The sequence below is a fragment of the Hyperoodon ampullatus genome (genome assembly GCF_949752795.1).
Source record: "Hyperoodon ampullatus genome assembly, chromosome: 6".
Classification (NCBI taxonomy): Eukaryota; Metazoa; Chordata; class Mammalia; order Artiodactyla; family Ziphiidae; genus Hyperoodon; species Hyperoodon ampullatus.
The window spans coordinates 2,500,143-2,519,315 of NC_136919.1; the positions used below are offsets into that span (position 1 = coordinate 2,500,143).

General features: G+C 55.2%; 1 protein-coding gene across 1 annotated transcript in view; it reads right to left on the bottom strand.

Moving 5' to 3' along the window:
- SARDH (sarcosine dehydrogenase) overlaps positions 1 to 19,173 on the bottom strand; it is a gene marked incomplete at both ends in the record, with an annotated part of 61,660 nt that overhangs the window by 13,882 nt on the left and 28,605 nt on the right. The window contains 4 exons of the mRNA XM_079705732.1: positions 4,869 to 4,962; positions 8,597 to 8,744; positions 13,158 to 13,271; positions 14,794 to 14,932. Of these exons, the coding sequence (XP_079561858.1) occupies positions 4,869 to 4,962; positions 8,597 to 8,744; positions 13,158 to 13,271; positions 14,794 to 14,932 (495 nt within the window). The remainder of the gene's footprint in view (positions 1 to 4,868; positions 4,963 to 8,596; positions 8,745 to 13,157; positions 13,272 to 14,793; positions 14,933 to 19,173) is intronic.

The following is a 19,173-nucleotide window of genomic DNA, read 5'->3' on the forward strand; positions in this document are numbered from 1 at the left end:
ACAACGGCAGAGGCTGCACGATCAGAACATCCTTGCAGAGAAAGGATGGGGTTCTGCCCTGGAGGAGCTTCCAGAATCTCTGAAGCACACTCCCGGGAGTCCCTCTAAGCCACCCAACCTCATTCCAGCCACACTTTGTCCTTATACTTTCATGGCAAGAAGCTGTCACTGCCCCCCACGGGACACCCCTGAATAGTGGCCTCGGCCACCATGTCTCTCAGCTACACACCACCCCCGGCTCTTTAGGACAGAGGTGAATTTGCATAAGTTGTGCAAAGCGACTTTTTAGGCGACGGCTAAAACCCAGTTGGCAAACACAGGCTCCGTGAAGGTATGGGCATCCCGCCTCTGTCTGTACAATGCGTGGGGGTGGGAGAATGTTCCATCCCAGACTAACTGAATCTGAATGGTGCCACAGCAAGGACACACACAGTCAGGAAAAGAAATTCAATTTCCTTTTGACCTGCAATTAATTTTCAGAAAAAAATCGCTTTATCACCTTGCCTAAAGATGAGCTTCTAGCCCAGCACCTTATGCTTTCAGAAGGGGTCCCCGTCCTTGGTTGAGTCAGGAAGACACCGCGTCTCCCCTGGGAACCAGGCCAGGAGCAGGCTTTCACTGGGAACCTCGCTGGCCTTGAGGACATCCGCTCAGCTGGCTGCCAAGGGGACAACTCCCGCCCCCTGCTCTTCCTCTAGGAATGCAAGGATCTTGCAAGCCTGGGGCTGGTCCAAGCATCGCAGAATTATTGCAAAACAACGGCACTGCTCCGCTGAGGATACTGCTTGGCTGGTGGCACTGCTCAGCCATGATCGCCCGCCCGTGCATTTGCCGTGAGTGCGGGTCACTGTGGGCAGTGGCGGGGTCCTGCCTACCCACCCTCGGGCAGGACCTGTGGTTCTGGGCTCTGACCCTCAGCATTCCGCGTGTCCCTCGTGACCCGGAGGCCTTCCCAATGACTCAGACACACATATTCCTCTCCTGCATCTGGTTGGCTGGCATCCAATTATCTCCCATAAAGACTTGGCCCCGAGCTCCGGGCCCAGCATCGCAACATTGATGGAAGTGGTGTCACCACATGCTGATATTATTTAGGAGAATATGAAATTCCCCCTGGATCCAGAGAGCATGCAGGATATCTGGACAGACTTACAGGATGGGCCAGAAAAGATTTTGGTCATTGTCTAAACTTTGTGCTACAGATGGGGAAACTGAGACCCAGAGAGGTGGTCCCACAGAGGCCGGGGCAGGACCAGAAGCCAGGCCTGCTGGCCCCCAGCTCTGCTGGGCACTGAGGTGATGGTGCTCCCAGACCTCCGGATCCTGGGCTGACCCGGTTCCCACCCCCCCACCTGCCTGTGAGGCCACCTCGGGTGGGGGCCAGGGCAGTGGCCAGCCCCAGGTCCCATGGCCCAAGTCCTGCTGGCAGCTGACTTCCCCATCCCTCTTGCTGGCCAGTGGATGGGAAGGCCTTTGTGCCCCTGGCTTGGACCATCTGGGAACTTGTGGCTTGGGTCACTGTGAGGTCAGCAAAAACCGTAACATTGGCACAAAGGAGCCAGAGCCTGGCCTGTGGGGCCCTCAGGAGAAGGCGCGGTCGCCAAGGCAGGACGGGATTCCTCCTGCGAACGTCTTCCTGGGACCCTCTTCACCCCCATGTCAGCTGCTGAGCAGGGGCGGCTCCTCTCACCTCCCAGGCCCTCGCTCTAACGCAGGTTGGGCTAGGGCTGCAGCGTCCTTCCCGTCCCCCAACCTCAACTAGGCTGTGAGTCTGCGGAGGGCCAGGCCCGTGTCTTCCATCCCAGAGCCCTGATCGGGCAGGCTCCTAGCCAACATGTCCAGAATTAATTCTAGGGAGAGTGCTGGGGAGCTCAGCATTGGGATAGAACCTTCAGTTTAGGAGGGATGCTAGAACTCAGCTGGGCGTCCAAATTGGCCGCATATGAGCCGATGGGCCAAATCCCTTAGGTAGCGACTGGCCTTGGAAAGCTCTGTGCTTCTCCCTGACCCTGCCCCAAAGGCCTGGGGGACAGAAAATACCAAATGACTGCTGAACGGCCAGAAAAGCTGGGACCACGTCCCTGGGACGCCTCTGTCTCTGGGTTCTGGTTCTGAGGAACGTGTCACAGGTCAATAATCAGAGTCATAAAAGGCCCACCATCGAGGAAAGCCCGTCACAGGGCTATTCCCGGGAGAAAAAACAGCCCAACCAAATGTCCTGCTTACGGAGAGGATGACACGACGTTCAAAGTGGTTCTCAGACAGTATTTCAAGGAACAGGAAAACTATCACAACAACTTAGTAAGAGAATAAAGCCGAATGTGCAAACTATGTATATGGGATGATCTTGCTTCTGTTTTAAAATTTACAGGCAGAGATTAGGGAAAGAAGATGGAAGGAAATACACTGTCAACCTTGGCTTTCTCTCTGGTGGAATTAGAGGGGGTTTTGTTTGTTCTTATTTTACTAATATTCCCTATTTATAGTGAAACAGCCCATCAACTCTTCAGCCAGACTCTGTGGCAGGTGAGAAAGGGAAGTCTCAGAGAGGTCAAGGGTCACGCCCAAAGGGGTCATGTCAGTGGTGAGGTCTGCACCCAGGCCCTGCACACTGTGTACTGTGGTTGGAAACAGAAACAAGCAATAAGGTGCTTTTGACTAAACCAGTAAGCCAGTTGCAGAGGAGGTGGTGGAGAGAAGCAGCCTGTGTGTGTCCTGCACCCCATGTCTCCCACCCCGTGGCCCCCGACCTGTGCCTGTTACCCCAAGCAGGAGTTCATCCTGGAGTCTGGCCTCTGCTTCCACAGGCCAGAGCCCTGGCCCAGCCCGGCTCCTGGAGGCCAAGGTGCAGCCAGACGGCCGTGGGCCAGGCCTGGGGCGGCAGCCAGGGCCGGGAAGGGCCAGCCCCCATTGCAGCCCACTGTCCAAGACTAAGGCCCAGGTGCCTCGCTGGAGCGACCCTTGGCTGGCAGGGGAAGCGCTCCCCCCTGGTCTTCTCCCACACAAACCCCGGAACCGCACACGGGCTGAGCCAACGCCAAGCTCCCAGCTCCCCCTCCCACTTCACAAGTCAGAACGCCGCTCCAGACGGGGCTGGGCGCTGCACGGACCCCACGGGGGCCGAGAGGGCCAGAGCTGCAGTCGGCGCAGGCCAGATGCCACTGTGGCCTGGGGTGGAGCTGTGCCATTCACTCAAAACGCACGCCCTCTCTGGTCCCGGCAGGCAGCTTTGCACCAAACAGGCAGGAAGCAAGCTAGACAGAGACATCCCCAGTTTCCTGCCCCCCAGCACAGTCCCCAGAGAGGGAAGGCAGACCAGAGCCGGGCCAGCGCTCCACGGCTCTGCCGAGCTGCTGTTATCTGGTTTCTCCTGGCAGCCTCCATTCTGATGTCATTGAAACATTGTTTACTTGCTAACGGGACCCAGATTCCTCCGACCTCCAGCCCCTCTGCAGGCCAGGATCACAAACATTCCTTAGCACTTTCCCCCCAAAACCCCCCAGAGGAACATGAAGGAAGTAGAAGAGGGGGAAGTGCCCCCGACCCCGGCTGTCTGTCCACCCACCCCCTCCTTAAGGCCACCTCCGTGTTACTGACACATATTCAAGCACTTTTTATGTTTCATTAGCTGGGTGGGAGGGCCTGGGCAGTCCATCCAACTCCTCTGAGCTCAATTCAGGGAAACATCCGTCCTGGGGGTAACATTTCCTACATCGGGAGCTGCTGTAAGACCTCGTTCAATGCACCTGGCTGTGACTGCACACCTGCTAACAGGGCAATCACAGAGCAGCACCTCCTCCCCTGCCATGGCAGTTCTGCCTCTGGGGACGCGTGGTCACGTCTGGACACATTTTTGGTTGTCACATCTGGGGGTGCTCCTGGCGTCAAGTGGGTGAAGGCCAGGGATGCTGCTCCACACACTGCGATGCCCGGGATGCACCCCCTACCCCACCAGAATATCTGTTCCAAAATGTCATCGATAGTACAGAGGCTGAGAAGCCCATGCTAGAACCTTCCATGCTGCCGTGAGTGTTAAGTGGGACAGTACTCATGAGTCACATGCTTTGAATAGTGCCTGGTGCCTTGCAAGCCCTCGGCTGACAGCGGCTGAGGTTACTTTGACCGCCTCCTCCTCACCCTGCCCTCGGGAAGTCAGGGTGGAGATCATGATGCTCATTTTCCAAAAAGGACACCACGGCCCAGGAGTAGGGCCTGACCAGAGCTCGACCCGGGACCCCGGCCCCAGGGTCTCTGAGGACATTGAGTCCGCTGCAGCCCTGACACTGTCCATGGTCTCAGAAGCTTCCGGTCCTGGGACCCGGCCTTCTGGAGCTGGGGGACGGGCAGGGGGTGCTCCCCGGGGCCTGGCGGTGCACCCCGAGCAGCCCCTCTCCTCTCCCGCAATGTGGGGGGCTGGGAAGGGGGAACACTCCAGAGGACCAGCCGCCTCCTCAGGACATGCAGACCTCTGGAGCAGCGTAATTGCTTGGCTGGCCCCAGCGCTGTCATCTCCAAGGAGGCGCAGGAAATGCCCTGATCTGGGAGGGCGTGCCCTTGCCTCTGAGGAGGGGACCTTGGGGGCGGCTTCACAGGTGGCAAGTCCCTGGCAGAAGCTTGGGACTGCGCCCCTCAGCGTGCGCCAGACACTGGGTGGGGCACAGGTGATACCCGACTTTGACCCCCGTTCCTCGTCTGAGGCCCTAACAGCCTGTGGGCAGGACATGTGGTCCCCACTTCACAGTAGGGAACCAGGGTCCAGGGAGGTTCCACAGACGTGCCCAAGGGCACACGACTCCCAAGCCCCGGGTTTGTCCCCTTGCAGCTGCTGCCCCCTACAGCCCAGGGGACAGCGGCCGGGTGGTACCTACCAGGTGCCCGGCGGCTCTCACCAGCTTGTGAGTGAAGAGCGGGAAGGCCTCATTGCTCAGGTCTGCATCGAGCACGTCCTGGAGAATGGCCCGGCTGTGAGCGAGAACAAGGGTGGTCAGTCAGTCGGTCAACAAACACCTGTCCAGCCCCCCTGGGTGCGTGGCCCGGGCTGGAGAGGCACTGGGGACACAGCAGTGAGGGGGACGAGGCCCTGTCCTCGCGGGGCAGACCGCCAACAAACACGCTATTAATAAAACACACCCAAAATCCAGTCAGATGAGAAAGGCACCTTCCTCAGGAACAGTGACAGGAACAGCCAAGCCCTGGGCAGAGACAGGACTCGGAGATGAGCGCTCACAAGCTCTCCTTTGTCAGCTGGGGGAACCAAGGCCTGGGGCAGTTATCTAACCAGCTAACGCCCCTCATGCCACAGGCCCCCGAGGACAGGGCCTGCCCTCCTCACCTCTCCTGCCCTGCCGGGCCGGCAGTCTGGCTCTCATGCTGGATGGGTTACCTGAGACCTCTCGGTGTCCATGGAAACCTTCAGTTCCTGGGCGCCGTGCCCCTTGCCTCCCTCCAGGACTTAGTTGACTCTTGCTCCCCTGCATGTTTCCACCGGGTGCCCCGGCCCCAGTTTAAACTTTTGTTATCCTTCAGGTCTTGGTGCATCTGTCACCTCCTACAAGAAGCCCTCCCTGATTCCCTGAGTCTGGGTCAGGTTCCTGCCCCCCCTCACCCCACACTGCCCCCGGTCTGAGCTCACAGCCCTGATATGTCTCCTGCCAGGGTACCTCTCACACTGGTTGTATTGATACTTGCCCCCACTGAACCAGGAGCTCCGTGCCAATAGGGCCCCTATGCCTGGCACAGAGAGGGCAACCGGTAAATAGGGCTGATTGGAAATGGGCTGGCTTTGCACTGCAGGGCCAGCTCGCCATTGGCAGGAGACAGCCCCACCATTTCTGCCTCGCAGGGGTCCCAGCCAGCGCCCAGAAACGCTTCTGACGCCAATCCCCAGCCCCACGGTGCCGGGAGCTGCCCGCCCACGCCTGCCCAAGGTGCCCAGCGTGCTGCAGTGTGTCAAGATCCTTATGTAACAGCCCAGCGCCCACGTGCTGCCAGCCCCGGAGAAGCCACACCCAGTCCTTAAGAAGCCCGTCCTCTCTGCGGCCCTGGGTGGACGGGGCCAGGGCTGCTCCCTGGTCTTCCCAGCAGGGGAAGAAGGAAGGAGGCTGGAGCTGCCACCCGGGGCCAGCGTGGCCTTAGCAGTGCCAGGGGTACCCCAGCTTGGGCAGCAAGCTGGGCAGGCAGGTCTGCCAAGCACGGGCCGGGGTGCAGGAGGCTGTCCCTCTGCCAAGGGGCAGCAGGTAGCACTGGAGGGCACCGGCTCCGGTCAGAGTCCAGGTTCAGGTCCTGCTTCCTTCACTCACTCCCACCCCAACCTCGCCTCGGTCCCCTCGTCCACTCCATGAGGACAGCAATGCCACCTCACGGGGCCCTTGTGAAGGGGGCAGCCGCCAGAAAGCACAAGCCAAGCACCGTGGCATTAACAACTACAACGGCGATCACTGTCCCCCGCCGGGTCTCCCCTAGTCACGTGTGGCCTCTTGAGCTTAAGTTAATTAAGGTAAAAAATTCTGTCTCACTGCCACATTTCAAGGCCTCAATGGCCACATACAGCTTAGTGGCTACTGTACTGGACCACCAATTACGGAATGTTTCCAGAAAGTTCTATCGGTCGGCAGGTCATACAGCATCTCCCATGGTCCAGGTGCCGCGCCGAATGCTTTCCACATAACAACTCAGAAAGTTTAGCCCTTCTCAGTGGTGCTGGTAACATTATTATTCAAGCAAGAAACTTTGGGTTATTTTTGAAAGGGTGAGGACAATCTGGGGGAGAAAGTTAAGAAGTTACCAGGAGGAGGAGAGCTTGTCTTCCTGCCCTGGCAGCCGTCACTTGCCACCCTCCTTGAGCAGCTTCTAATGAGGCTGGAAGAGGCTGGCCTGTCTTCCCGGGGCCACACCTTGATCTGTCTGTCTGGTACACCCTCCCTCCCCTGCCCACTCACCCCCACCACCAAACCAAAAATAGCCCACTCCCTGTCCAAGGTCGCAGCGGCAATGAAGCTGTGAGGCTTCCGAGGATGGCCTTGAGCTCAGAAGGCCAGGACGCCCACCCTCATTCAGCCCAGAGATGCAGAGGTCAGGCTCACCTGGGGAGAGGAACCCCACACACTGGACCCGTTGACCACCTGGACATGGCTCATCACTCCCTGCTCAGAATCCCTGCTTCACCTGGCCCCTGAGGCTCCTCACATCTGCCAGCCTCCTACTCCCTGGCCCAGAATCAGAGACCCCGTTAAAGCCTTTCTTCTGCTCAGTTCCCTCTCCTGGAGGAGCAGCCTCTGCACCTGTAGGCTCTTGCCTCCACTGCCCTCTGAGCACGTCTCCTGTGGCCCTGGCCTCACTGCTTTTCCTCCTGCCACAGGGCCTTTGCACCTGCTGCCTCCTCTGCCTGAAACACTGTCCCTTCAGAGAGCTCCAAGCCTTGACCCCTCATTTCCCGCAGTGTCCCCTCCAAGGGCCCCCTAATAAATATTGGTTTTCATGAGAAGCCTGAAGTCCAACACTTGATGGTTAAGGTACACAACCAGCCGTGATTCAGAGAGCACGTACCATGTGTCTGCCGTGTGTCTCTGTGCGAGATGGTTCACACGCAAGGGCCAGCTACAACTCCACCCGGGAGGGGAGGTCTGCCAGTCCAGGACCCAGCTGGGGTGCTGCAGGCTTGGTCAGCTCCAAAGAACCAGGGAAAATGGACCCTGTGGCGGGATCTGAGTGCACTGGCTGGGGATTCTGGCATGACCCTGGGCTGACAGGGATGTCCCGTGGACACGGCCGTGCTTCATCTAAGCGTCAGCTTTGGGATAACCTGGCTGGAGGTGCACCGTCCTCTCTTCTTCACCAATAAGAATAAAAATACTTCTAACCACCTCAAAGGGCTATGATCAGGATTGGAGGAGATGTTGGCACATCCCAGGCACCTGATTGGTCGATGTTAACACGCTGTGCTTCCCCTCTTATCCCCCATCCCCCATCCCCCAGTCCCCTCTCCGAAGCGCAGCCAGAGGGATCTTTCCAACGTGCACAGCTGCTCAGGTGCCCCTTTGCCTAAGACCATCCTGTGGCTCCACGCACAAGCTAGAATCCGAGGGCTTTTCAGGAGCTGATTCCTCAAGGGTGGGAACACAGCTCAGTAAACGCTCATAGAATGAATTAAGGAGTGAATGATCATCTGTAGACCTAGGCATTGGAGGTGTGTAGGGAGAAGCGGGCGACCTCTTGGTGTAGAGCATTATATTCTGAGCCCAGGTAGCACGTGGAACCCCAGTCTGGCTCTGCCCACTTAGAGATGGCGTACAGGATTCTTAGTCTGTATCAGCTGTCCAGAGACACCCTCGTTGGCCCTTCCGTGACCACTGAATCCTCACATCCTGATTCACAGTAAGGTTCAGTCTGAGTCTTTTATTAAGGACTTTTCTGTATTCTAGTGCTTCGAAAAGCATCTTTCTGGTGTGGCCTCTCTGAGGTCGCTGGCACGCTGAGCTTACTGACCACAATGTCCCATTCTGAAGCAGTAAGTGGCTCTGCCCCGGGCCCCAAATAGAGGGCCGAGGGCCCAGGTCCCAGGTGCACCCAGGTGCCTGGCTCCCCGTGCTCTCCTCACCTGGCTGGGCCCTGAACGCTGAGCAGGCCCAGGTCCTCGGAGCTGTCGACAAGCTGGCACCGGAACCTCCAGTCCTGCAGCACCGTGGTGATGTGGGACCAGTTGTGCTGGGCCACGGCCCCGCCCACGGCCAGGTAGTAGCCGTCCCCTGGAGGAGAAGCACAGGACTCAGCGCGGGACTGCGGGATGGAGGAGGCGGGGCAGAGGGCGTGGCCCGAGGCCTTCGTAGAGAAAACAAACGCTCTTTCCTTGAAAGGGAAGGACAAAGGCCCAAGCGATGGGGACACTCCCGAGGGACCCTGGGTTCTCATCACCCGCAGGACGGAATGTGGGGAGGAGGGGCTGGGTGCGGGACCCCCTGAGGGCTGCACGTGCCAAGGGAGCATTTTCTGGGAGAGTCTGAGGCTTTCTCCCACTTCTCAAAGGGTTTGTGATCCAAGAAAGCGTAAGAGCTCCCAACGTCCTCACGCCGTGGGGAGACTGTGAGTCCCACCTCAGCCACCAGTGCTGGGTGAGCTTGGACAAGTGTCTTTCCTTCTCTGAGCCTCAACGTCCTCACCAGCTCCCGTCTCTCTTCATATTCCCATGGCCCCCCGGTCTCTAGGATCCCTGCCGTGGCCTTATGGGGGCTGGTGCTGAGCCGGGGCTTTACAGGCAATACACCGTTGACCCTTTGAGGAGGCTGACACTCGTCACCACCCTCGGGTTTCAGAAAAGGAGACTGAGGTTCAGAGTGGTCACACGGTGTGAGAAGATTGGCCTCTGTCCAGCTCTGAGTCCACGGCGGGGAGCATCCACTGGGCCACACTGCCACCCGGGTACTGCTGAGTGGAGGGGAGCCCACCTTGGCCCAGTGTCCCGGGAGAGCCACTGCCCCGGGGGGCTGTGACCTCAGACAGCTGTGTGGCCCTGGACCCCTCACGCAGACTGCCTGAGCCTCCGAAATGTCATCTGCAATTTGGGGTGAACGCACCTCATCCACTGGGATGCTGTGAGATTCAGCCACTGTGTGTGCCCTGGGTGGGCAGGCTCTCACTGACGACTCCCGCCATGACCTGGTGGAGGTGGCAGGCCTGGAAGGGGCTTCGTTCCTCTCCATTTTCTATGAGCCTTTCTCCCCATCCCGTTCCCTCCCTTCCTTCCTTCCTTCCAGCAGGGATCCCCCCATCTCAGAGTGAGGGTACTCAGTCAATCCCTGACTTCCAGCCTCAGTTTCTGCATCTCTACAATGGGAATGAGGCCAGAACCCCCCTCACAAGGCTGCTGGGGGAATTGAAGGAGCTATGGCGACACCAGGAGCCCAGTTTGGGGCTCAGGAACCAGGAACCGGGATGGTTACGCCCTGGGACACTCGTCTCCCTCCCCGGGGCTCCGGTCCTGCCCAAGGGCTGCTTCTCTCAGCTTTCAGCGCCATTCACTCTGGGCCCCGCCGGGGGCCGGCCTGGCACCAGCCCCCAGCCCACTCTGGGCAGAGCTGGCGTTGTCCGTGGGAGGGGGGCAGCAGCTCTCGGGGAGGCTCCGGAGTCTGGAGAATCCTGCCTAGATGCCCTTCCGCACACTGGCCCCCCACTCCCCGAGGCTTCCACAGCAGTGGAACAGCGTGTCATTGTGATCGTAGGTGCAGCCACCTACTATAATTGAAAAAGAGACACGCCCCACTTTGCTTCTCTGGCAGGGGAGCGTGAAGCTCGTAGCAGAGCCCGGACGGGGACAGGGGACGGGGTCGGGGGGCCTGGGGCCTCGGCTCCCTCCCCAGAAGCACTCGCTGGCTGGGCTCTGATGGCAGGCCCTGGAGCTGGGACCGGCCAGGCCACCACACCTGGAGGCGTGACGCGGGGAACCCTTCGCCCCCTCCAAGCCAGGGCTCCACCAGCAGCAGCCAGGGGAAGAGCAGAAGAGCCCCTGGCTTTGCCATCAGCCCCCCAAGTGGAGACCCCAGCCAGAGCCCTGGTCGTCCTCCCGCCCCGTCCAGGTGACCTCTGGAACATCCCTGACCTCGTCCCCCCACGTTCTGTGTGCCCGTCTGTGCCCTCAGTCCTGGCTGTCCATCCAGACCCAACTCAAAGGCCAGACAAACGAGCTGATCCCCAAAGGATCCCCTGCTACCTGGGCTGGGGGCTCTTGGGACGCTGGATTGAGAACACCTCTGAGGATCGAGTCTCTAGCAGCGTCCTCTACCCCAGCGCCCGGAGCACGCTACAGCCCTGCCGAGGCCCCTCCCTGGGGGACAAGAGCGTTAACTGAAGCCACCTGGTTCCAGACAGACGGCAGCTGCTGGGCCTGGCCTCCTCTGGGCAGCTGTCTCTCATGAAAAACATCCCGAAGTGCCAGGTCCTGAGGCCAGCGGTCAGCCCAGGTCCAGGTCCAGGTCCAGCCCACGAGGCGGACATGGCAGGGAGGGAGGTGAGAGGGCAGGCTCCAGGGCTCTGGCTCGGGCCGGGAGCTGTGCACTTTATTTTGTACTTTTCAGAATTGTCCAAATGTTTCCTACAGGTATGTACTCCTTTTGTGATATAAAATACTGTTGAAAATCACATTTAAGGTGGACAGCTGCTTTATACACAACCTTGATCACATGTGAAACGCACATCCTCTTGTCTTAATGGTGATCTGACCTAACAGGTATAAACACGCGTGCTGAATGGACATGCATGTTCATAGCAGGAACAGTACCGCTTTTTTAAGGCTGAAAATACAAAGTCCGTATGATGGTTTTCTGTGCTTAGCGGTGAAGTCGGGACCTTTAGCATGCTCCACAGACCACTGTGACTTCCTTGTCATCTGCGCACGCCCTGGCAGGTCAAGAACCCACCAAATGCAAACCTCCCCACCAGGCGGCCGTTTAACTTGAGGCAGACGCCCCCAGAGTCCAGGAGAAACATCTCTGGGGTCCATTAGCACCTCCCCTTCCCCGCCTCTCAGAGCCTGCTCTTCCCGCCCCGGCAGGCGAGTGCTCCTCCAGGGCCAGGAATCCACCAGAATCATCGGGAAGGGCACAAGAAGCTGCCCCTTGGGCCGTGGCTCAGCTTACAGAGCCCTGGTGACAACTCCCCCTCGTGATGGGGACTAGTTTCCAGGTGGGGAAACAAGCTCAGGGAGGCTGCTCCCCAGCCCTCCTGGCACCTCCAGACTCTCGCTCTCAACTCCCTGCAGCAGCTCAAGGAGGTGGGTCATTTGTCTCCACTTCACAGATGGGGAAACTGAGGCTCAGAGAGCTGGGCCCCGAGCCAGGCAGTGGCAGAGCCAGGATTTCAGGGACCTGCACACTCACTGGGGTCCCTCTGTTCTGTCTCCCCAGCTAGACTTGCTGTCTAAGGATGGCAGCTGTGGCTGGACCGGGCCTCCCCTCTCCTGGGGGGTGAAGGCCAAACAAAGTTCCCAGCGGCCCTTGTCAAAACGCCCCTCTCCGCCCAGCTCCTCCCAGGCACCTCCCGCATTCTCTCCTCCACACCTCTCTAGCAGGTGGCTCCCACCCATCCTTCGAGGCTCAGGCCAGACATCACCTCCTCCAGGAAGCCTTCCTCATCCTGGCTCACCTGCTTCCCATGGCCTCCCATAAGCCTCGCTCTTTCCCACCCCCTCGCAATCCCACCCAGGGTTCTATCGGGCTTTTCCTGAACCTCCCTCTCCCAGTGCCCAGGCCGGACCTTGCCCCCATCCCCCGTGACTGAGTCCCACGCAACTGAATGACCAGCAGCACTGAGCCAGGCCCGGAGCTGGGGCCACCAGGTTTCCTGAACGGGCTGACAGTGACCCTTCCCCTGACGGTACAGTGCAGCCGCATGGAGAGCACCACACTTGAGTCCTTTCTCCTCTGCAAATCCAGGGTCCCAGAGCTGGCAAGGGGGCCCCTTCTTGGAGAAAGGGGATGCTTCCCACGCTCTGGGAGGCTTAGCCATTGCTATTCTTCCCTGACAGAGACAGGCTGCAGCACTAGAGATTCGACGGCTCCCATGTGAACCAAGGGGTGGGTCGGGGAGTTGAACTGATGGGGGCAGATCTGGCTCAGCATAGTCAGACCTGTGCAAACAAGGAATATGAGTAATGAGCTCCCCGTCACAAGAGGCATGCAAGCAGAAGCAGAGGGCCTGCAGAGGGCAGTGTGGGTGTCAGCTTGGGCACAGAGCTGGATATTTTCTAAGGACCTGCCCCAGTCTGAGACTGAGAGTTATATGGGAACCGAGAAAGCCAATTCAGCACAGATGCTGGTGTCAGAAAGGAGCTACCTTCTCCACGAGGGAGGCATGGCCTTATCCTCAGCTCACTCTCTTCCGGGCAGGTGAGCTGAGCATGCGCACGCTGTGGCCACTCCGAAACCCCGCGGGACGGGCAGGTTCAAAGGCATAATCACTGAGCGCTGGAAGCCCAGAATCGCTGCCTGAACAAAGGCTGCATTCAGCCTGAAGCGAGACCTCTGATCTCCCAGGCCCTGACCGTGGCGGGCACATGTGTGATTCCAGAGCAGCCTCGGCAGCCCTTCCCAGTGCATCCTGCGTCGGCAGCCACCTCACCGAGCGGGGCTGCGTTCAGGGCACTGCTGGATCCTCGAGGCATCTCTTACCTTCAAAGGCAGGGGCCAGTGGGGAGGTCTGGGGACTGGGAGCAAGGCGGCTGACGGTCAGGTCGCTCTCGGTGCCCCCACGGTGGTTCAGCATGCAGGTGTACACCGTGGAGCCTGCGGACAGGACGAAGACCCCAGAATGTGGGAGCCACTTAGCAGGGCGGCCCCTCAGCTCAGGGTAACCCTTGGCCGGATGCCCTAGGGGGGCAACCTTGAAAGGCCCCTCATCTCGGTGATGCCACCACGACTGAATGACCCAGAGAGGGATGGGCAGGTCACCCAGCACTGCCATGCCCAGAGGAGGAAGGGTCAGGAGGGAGGCTTCTTTCTTCTAGAAATGCCTCGAATCCATCCCTCCCACCCACCCCACCCCCATGCTGGGACGTCTTTAAGGGCAGGATCTATATCTCATTCATTGGGTGCTCCTAGCACCATGCCTGGCATAGCAGAAGCTCCTTGAATGTCTGATGAATAAATGAATATGCAGAAGGAAGTTGATGGATGGATGGATGAGAGAATGCGGAGGTGGGGAGAGGGTGGGGGGAAAGGATGGATGGAAGGAGGGGACGGTGGGTGGGTAGAAGCGTGTTGGCACGATGAATGGGACGCGGGGAATCAAGGGGAGGTGAGTATCAGGTACATGTGAGGGGGTGGGCAGGTGGGCTGGCTGGATAAATGGTGGAATGGGTTGAACTGTGTCCCCCAGGATGGTACATTGAAGTCCGAACCCCCCAGTCCCTGTAAATGGACCTTATTTGGAAATAGGGTCTTTGCAGATGGGATCATGCTAGGATGATCAGAGGTCATCAGAGTGGGCCCTAATCCAACATGACTGGTGCCCTTAAAAGAAGAAGAAAACGCAGGGAGAAGGCCACCGTGTGACTCAGAGGCAGAGACTGGAGCAACGTGGTTGAAAGCCATGGATGGTGGCCACGGCCAGAAGCCAGGAGGGGTAAGGGGGAATTCTGCGTTCTTGGGATCACGGCCCTGAGCTTGAACTTCCAGCCCCAGACGTGTAAGACAACACACTTAGGTTGTTTAAAGCCACTCAGTTTGTGGTACTTTGTTACAGCAGCTCTAGGAAACTAATACCGATGGGGCTGGGTGAGTTTGGGGTTGGGTGGATGGGTGGGCAAGATGGTAGAGGATTGCGTGGTAAAAAAGGAGAGGAATATCCCAAATATTGCATGGGACATACTTACACTAAGAAATTATTCATTCTTTATTTAGAATTCAAATGTAACTGAACACCCTGTGTTTTTGTTTAATTCTAGAAACCCTGTTTGGGGAGAGCATTCCTAGGGGGGAAGTGGACAGGTTCCCCAGCCCCAGGAGACTGTTCTGAGGACTTGCTGCCTGGACTCCTGTCTGGAACAAAGTAAAAGCGGGGGTGGGAGCGGGGGCGCGGGTGGGGAGGAGGAGACAGAGGCTAGAGGGAGGGAGGAAGGTGGAGGGGGCCTGGGGCCGGGGCTCGGCCAGGAGGGCAGAGGGGTCTGGACACGGGGACCCAGGGCCAGGCCCAGGGGCGGAGCCATGAGCCAGATGAGCCCAGAGAGGACAGGGTCAGCTCGCTGTCTCGTCTCAGTGCCCGGGGCTGCACTGAAGTGGGAAAGCATGGCCCACCTGGGCTCCGTACCTGGGGGCCGGCTGACATCGGCCGAGAAGAGCCAGTCGGCGGCCTTCCTCGCGTCCAGGCCCACCAGGTAGAACTTCCCGAAGTAGGACATGTCAAACACAGCAGCGGCCCCTCTGCAGGCCAGACACTCTTTCTTGATCTGAAAAGTTCCAGAGGTGGGGTGCTGTGTGGGCTCTGGGACCTGCCTCTTCCCCAAGACCCTGGGGCATTGGGCCCTTGGCTGTCCTCCTGCTCCGAGAGCCCCTCCTGCCTTCCTCCCCTCCAGCTAGGAACACACGGTGACCATGCTTTTCAAGCACAGGGGACACTCTCCAGGGTAGACCAGAAGCCATAAAACAAGACAATAAATTCAAACGGGTTAAAATCATACAAAATATGTTCTTTGACCGCAGTGGAATCAAATTAGAAATCAGTAGTGGAAGAAAAATTGGGAAATTCACTGATAAGTGAAATTAGACAACACAGTCCTAGATAACCAATGGATCAAAGAAAAAGGGAATTAGAAAACACTTGGAGATGAATGAACATGAAAACACAACATATGCAGACTGATGGGATGAAGCTAGTGCTGTGCTCACGGAAGTTCTACACCTGCAAATGCCCTCCAGTCAGTAACCTAACTTCTCCACTTTGAGAAACTAGAAAAGGAGAGCAAATTAAACCCAAAGCAGGCAGAAGGCAAGGCAGGCAGAAGGAAAGACATACTAAAGATTAGAAAGGAAATAAATGAAATCTTGAAAAATAGAGAGGATCAGCAAAATTGAAAATTGTTTCTTTGAAAAGATCAACAAAATTGGCAAATCACTAACTAGACTGACCAAGAAAAAACAGAGAAGACTCAAAGTACTGAAATCAGGATTGAAAGAGGGGTATCACTAACCAATTTATAGCAAATAATTATAAGGAATACTATGAGCAGCTGTCCACCAACAAATTAGACATGAAATGGAAATTCCTAGAAAGACACAAATTACTGAAGCCAACTGAAGGGGAAATAGTCTGAATCCATCTATAATAAAAAAGAGACTTAATTAGTCATTTAAAACTCCCCACAAAGAAAAGCCCAGGTCCAGATGGCTTCACTAGTGTATGTTACCAAACATTCAAAAAAGAATTAATACCAGTTCTTCACAAACTCTTCCCAAAAGGCCAGCATTACCCCTGATGCCAAAACCAAAGACCTCATAAGAAAACTACAGACCAATATCCTTCATGAATACAGATACAAAAACCTCAACAAAATACTAGCAAGCTAAATCCAACAACATATAAAAAGGATTACACACCACGATCAAGTGAGATTATCCCAGGAACGGGAGGCTGGTTTACCACCCCAAAATCAATCGATGTAATGTACCATATTAACGGGATAAAGAACAAAAACCAAATGATCATCGCAATAGATGCAGAAAAAGTATTTGACAAAATCCAACACTTGTTCATGATAAAAACTCCAAGTAAACTAGGGCTAAAAGGGAAATTCCTCAACCTGATAAAGGGCATGAACAAAATCCCACAGCTGACATACTTAAGGGTGAGAGACTAAATGTCCCACGCTAAGATCAGGAACAAGACAGGGCTGTCCACCCTGCTACTTCTACTCAACATTGTACTGGAGGTCCAGGCCAGAGCAATTAGGCAAGAAAAAATAAAAGGCATCCAGACTGGAAAAGGGGAAGTAAAACTATCTCTATTTGCAGATGACGTGATCTTACACACAGAAAATCCTAAGGAACCCACTGAAAAACTATTACAACTAATAAAATAGTTCAAGAAGGTTGCAGGATATAGGGTCAATATACAACAAACAAAAAATTTTTGTATTTCTATATGCTAGCCATGAACAATCGATGAAATTAAGAAAATAATTCTAGTTACATCATCAAAAAGAATTTTTAAATGCTTACACATAAATTTAACAAAAGAAGCGCAAACTTGTACTTAAAAACTAGAAAATGTCTTTGAAAGAAATTAAAGACCTAAATAAATGGAAAGACCTCGCATGTTTACGAAATGAAGACTCACTATTGCTAAGATGACTGTACCCCCCAAATCGATCTACCGATTAGACAGAGACTACCAAAATCTCAGCTGGCTTCTTGGCAGAAGTTGACAAACTGATTCTAAAATTCATACAGAAATGCATGGCACCCAGACTATTCAACAATCTTGAAAAAGAAGAACAAAGCTAGAGGATTCACATTCCTGATTTCAAAACTTACTACAAAGCTAATGTACTCAAGACAGCGTGGTATAGCATAAGGATAGAAATACAGATCAATGGAACAGAACTGAGAGTCCAGAAATGAACCCTGACGTTTATGGTCAGTTGATTTTTCGCAAGGATGCCAAGGCAATTCAATCGGGAAAAGAATAATCTTCAACAAATGGTGCCGGAACACCTGAATAGCCGCCTGCAAAAGCACAAAGGTGGACCCCTTCCTCACGCCACACACAAAGCTTCATCAGAATGAACCACAGACCTAAGTACAAGACCTAAAACTATACCATTCTGAGAAGAAAACAGAAGAGTAACTTGTTGTGACCTGGGTTAGGAAACGCCTTCTTAAATATGACACTAAAAACGCAAGGGACAAAAGAAAAACTACATAAGCTGTACTTCATCAAAATTAAGAACTTTTGTGCTGCCAACGATATCATTAAAAAAGTGAAAAGACAGCCCACAGAAGGGGAGAAAATGTTTACAAATCATAAATCTGATAAGGGACTTGTATCCAGAATGTACAGAGAATTCTTATAACTCAATAAAAAGACAAATAGCTCAATTTAAAAATGAGCAAAATATCTGGATAAACATTTCTCCAAAGAAGATATACAAATGGCTAAATATGCACATGAAAAGAGGCTCAGAGCCATTAGTCATTAGGGAAATGCAACTCAGATCTTTGAGATACCACTTCACACCCACCCGGATGGCTAGAGTCAAAAAGAGAACTGCACGTGCTCACGAGGATGGAGAAACGAGAACCTCGTCTGCCGCGGGCGGAGGTGTGAAATGGTGCAGCCACGTTAGAAAAGCCTTCGCAGATCTTCAAAACATGAAACGTGGAGCTACCACATGGCCCGGCAATCCCACTCCTAGATATTTACCCGTGAGAAATGAAAACATCTGTCTAAAAACTTGCACACACATTTTCAGAGCAGCATTATTCATAATAGCCCAAAAGTCTAACAATGCAAATGTCCATCAACAGATGAATGGATAAATAAAAAGGGGTGTATCCATGTAATGGAATACTGTTCAGAATAAGAAGTAATGAAGTACTGACGACTTCCTAAAACATGGATGGTCCTTGAAAACATTATGCTGAGTGAAAGAAGCCAGTCACAAAAGACCACCATTGTACGAGTCCATCATGTGAAATGTCCAGATGAGGTAAAGCTACACAGACAGCAAGTAGATTAGTGGCTGCTGGAAGGTGGGGATGCAGTGAGAAAATGGGCTAACGGGTATAGGGTTTCCTTGGGGGGGAGATAAAAAGGTTCTAAAATTAGATTGCAGTGATGGTTGCAGAACCCTCTGAATATACTAAAAGCATTGTATACTTAAAGTGGTTGGGTGGTATGGTATGTGAATATATCTCAATAAAGCTGGTATTTTTTAAAACCAAAAAAACCCCCCAAAAAACAAGGCAACATCTCTCATTATTTCCCTCCATACGGTACGCAAACGCTTGGCTCCACTCTCAAGGTTTTCTGCTATCCAACTGTTTTTTCTGCCTGGTCTTCCCTTGCAACGTCACTCCATCGTTGCCCTAAACCCCTCACCCCATTGCTGAGCAGATGTGCCAATCCCATTGCTCTTACTGGAAAAAAAAAAAAATCATAACAGCAAAGCTGCCACTTAGGGAGCATTCACGGTGTGTGGGGGGCCCACACCACCTCCTCCCCACCGTGTGGTACAGACACCACTGCCCAGGAGCAGCTGTGATTAGCAACCTCATACCCGGGTGCCCTCTGAGGCCCAGGGGCAGTACGTGGGCCACTCAAGCTTACGCAGGTGGGAACGATGAGCTGTTCATCACCTGGGTCTGTCTAGTAGTGCCCCGCCCCCGAGAAGCCACTGTGTGCATCTTTCCCGGCTCTGAGTTCAGTGATGCCCCGTGGGTGGGTGGGAGGGAGCGGACAGTGAGGGTATTTATACAGGGGAAACTGCAGGCTTCCCCCCGGGACAGCTGGTCGTTACACGGCACCCCATGGGGTCTGCGCAGCTCCTGAGCCCCAGAGGCTGCCGTTCACCCCTCTCCAGACACCACTACTCTTTATGGAGCTCCCTTCACCCATCAGCCATGTGGTACCTTCACTTACACTGCCGGGGCTGCAGATCAAACCCCAGAACAGCTTCCTGGGCTGACTCTC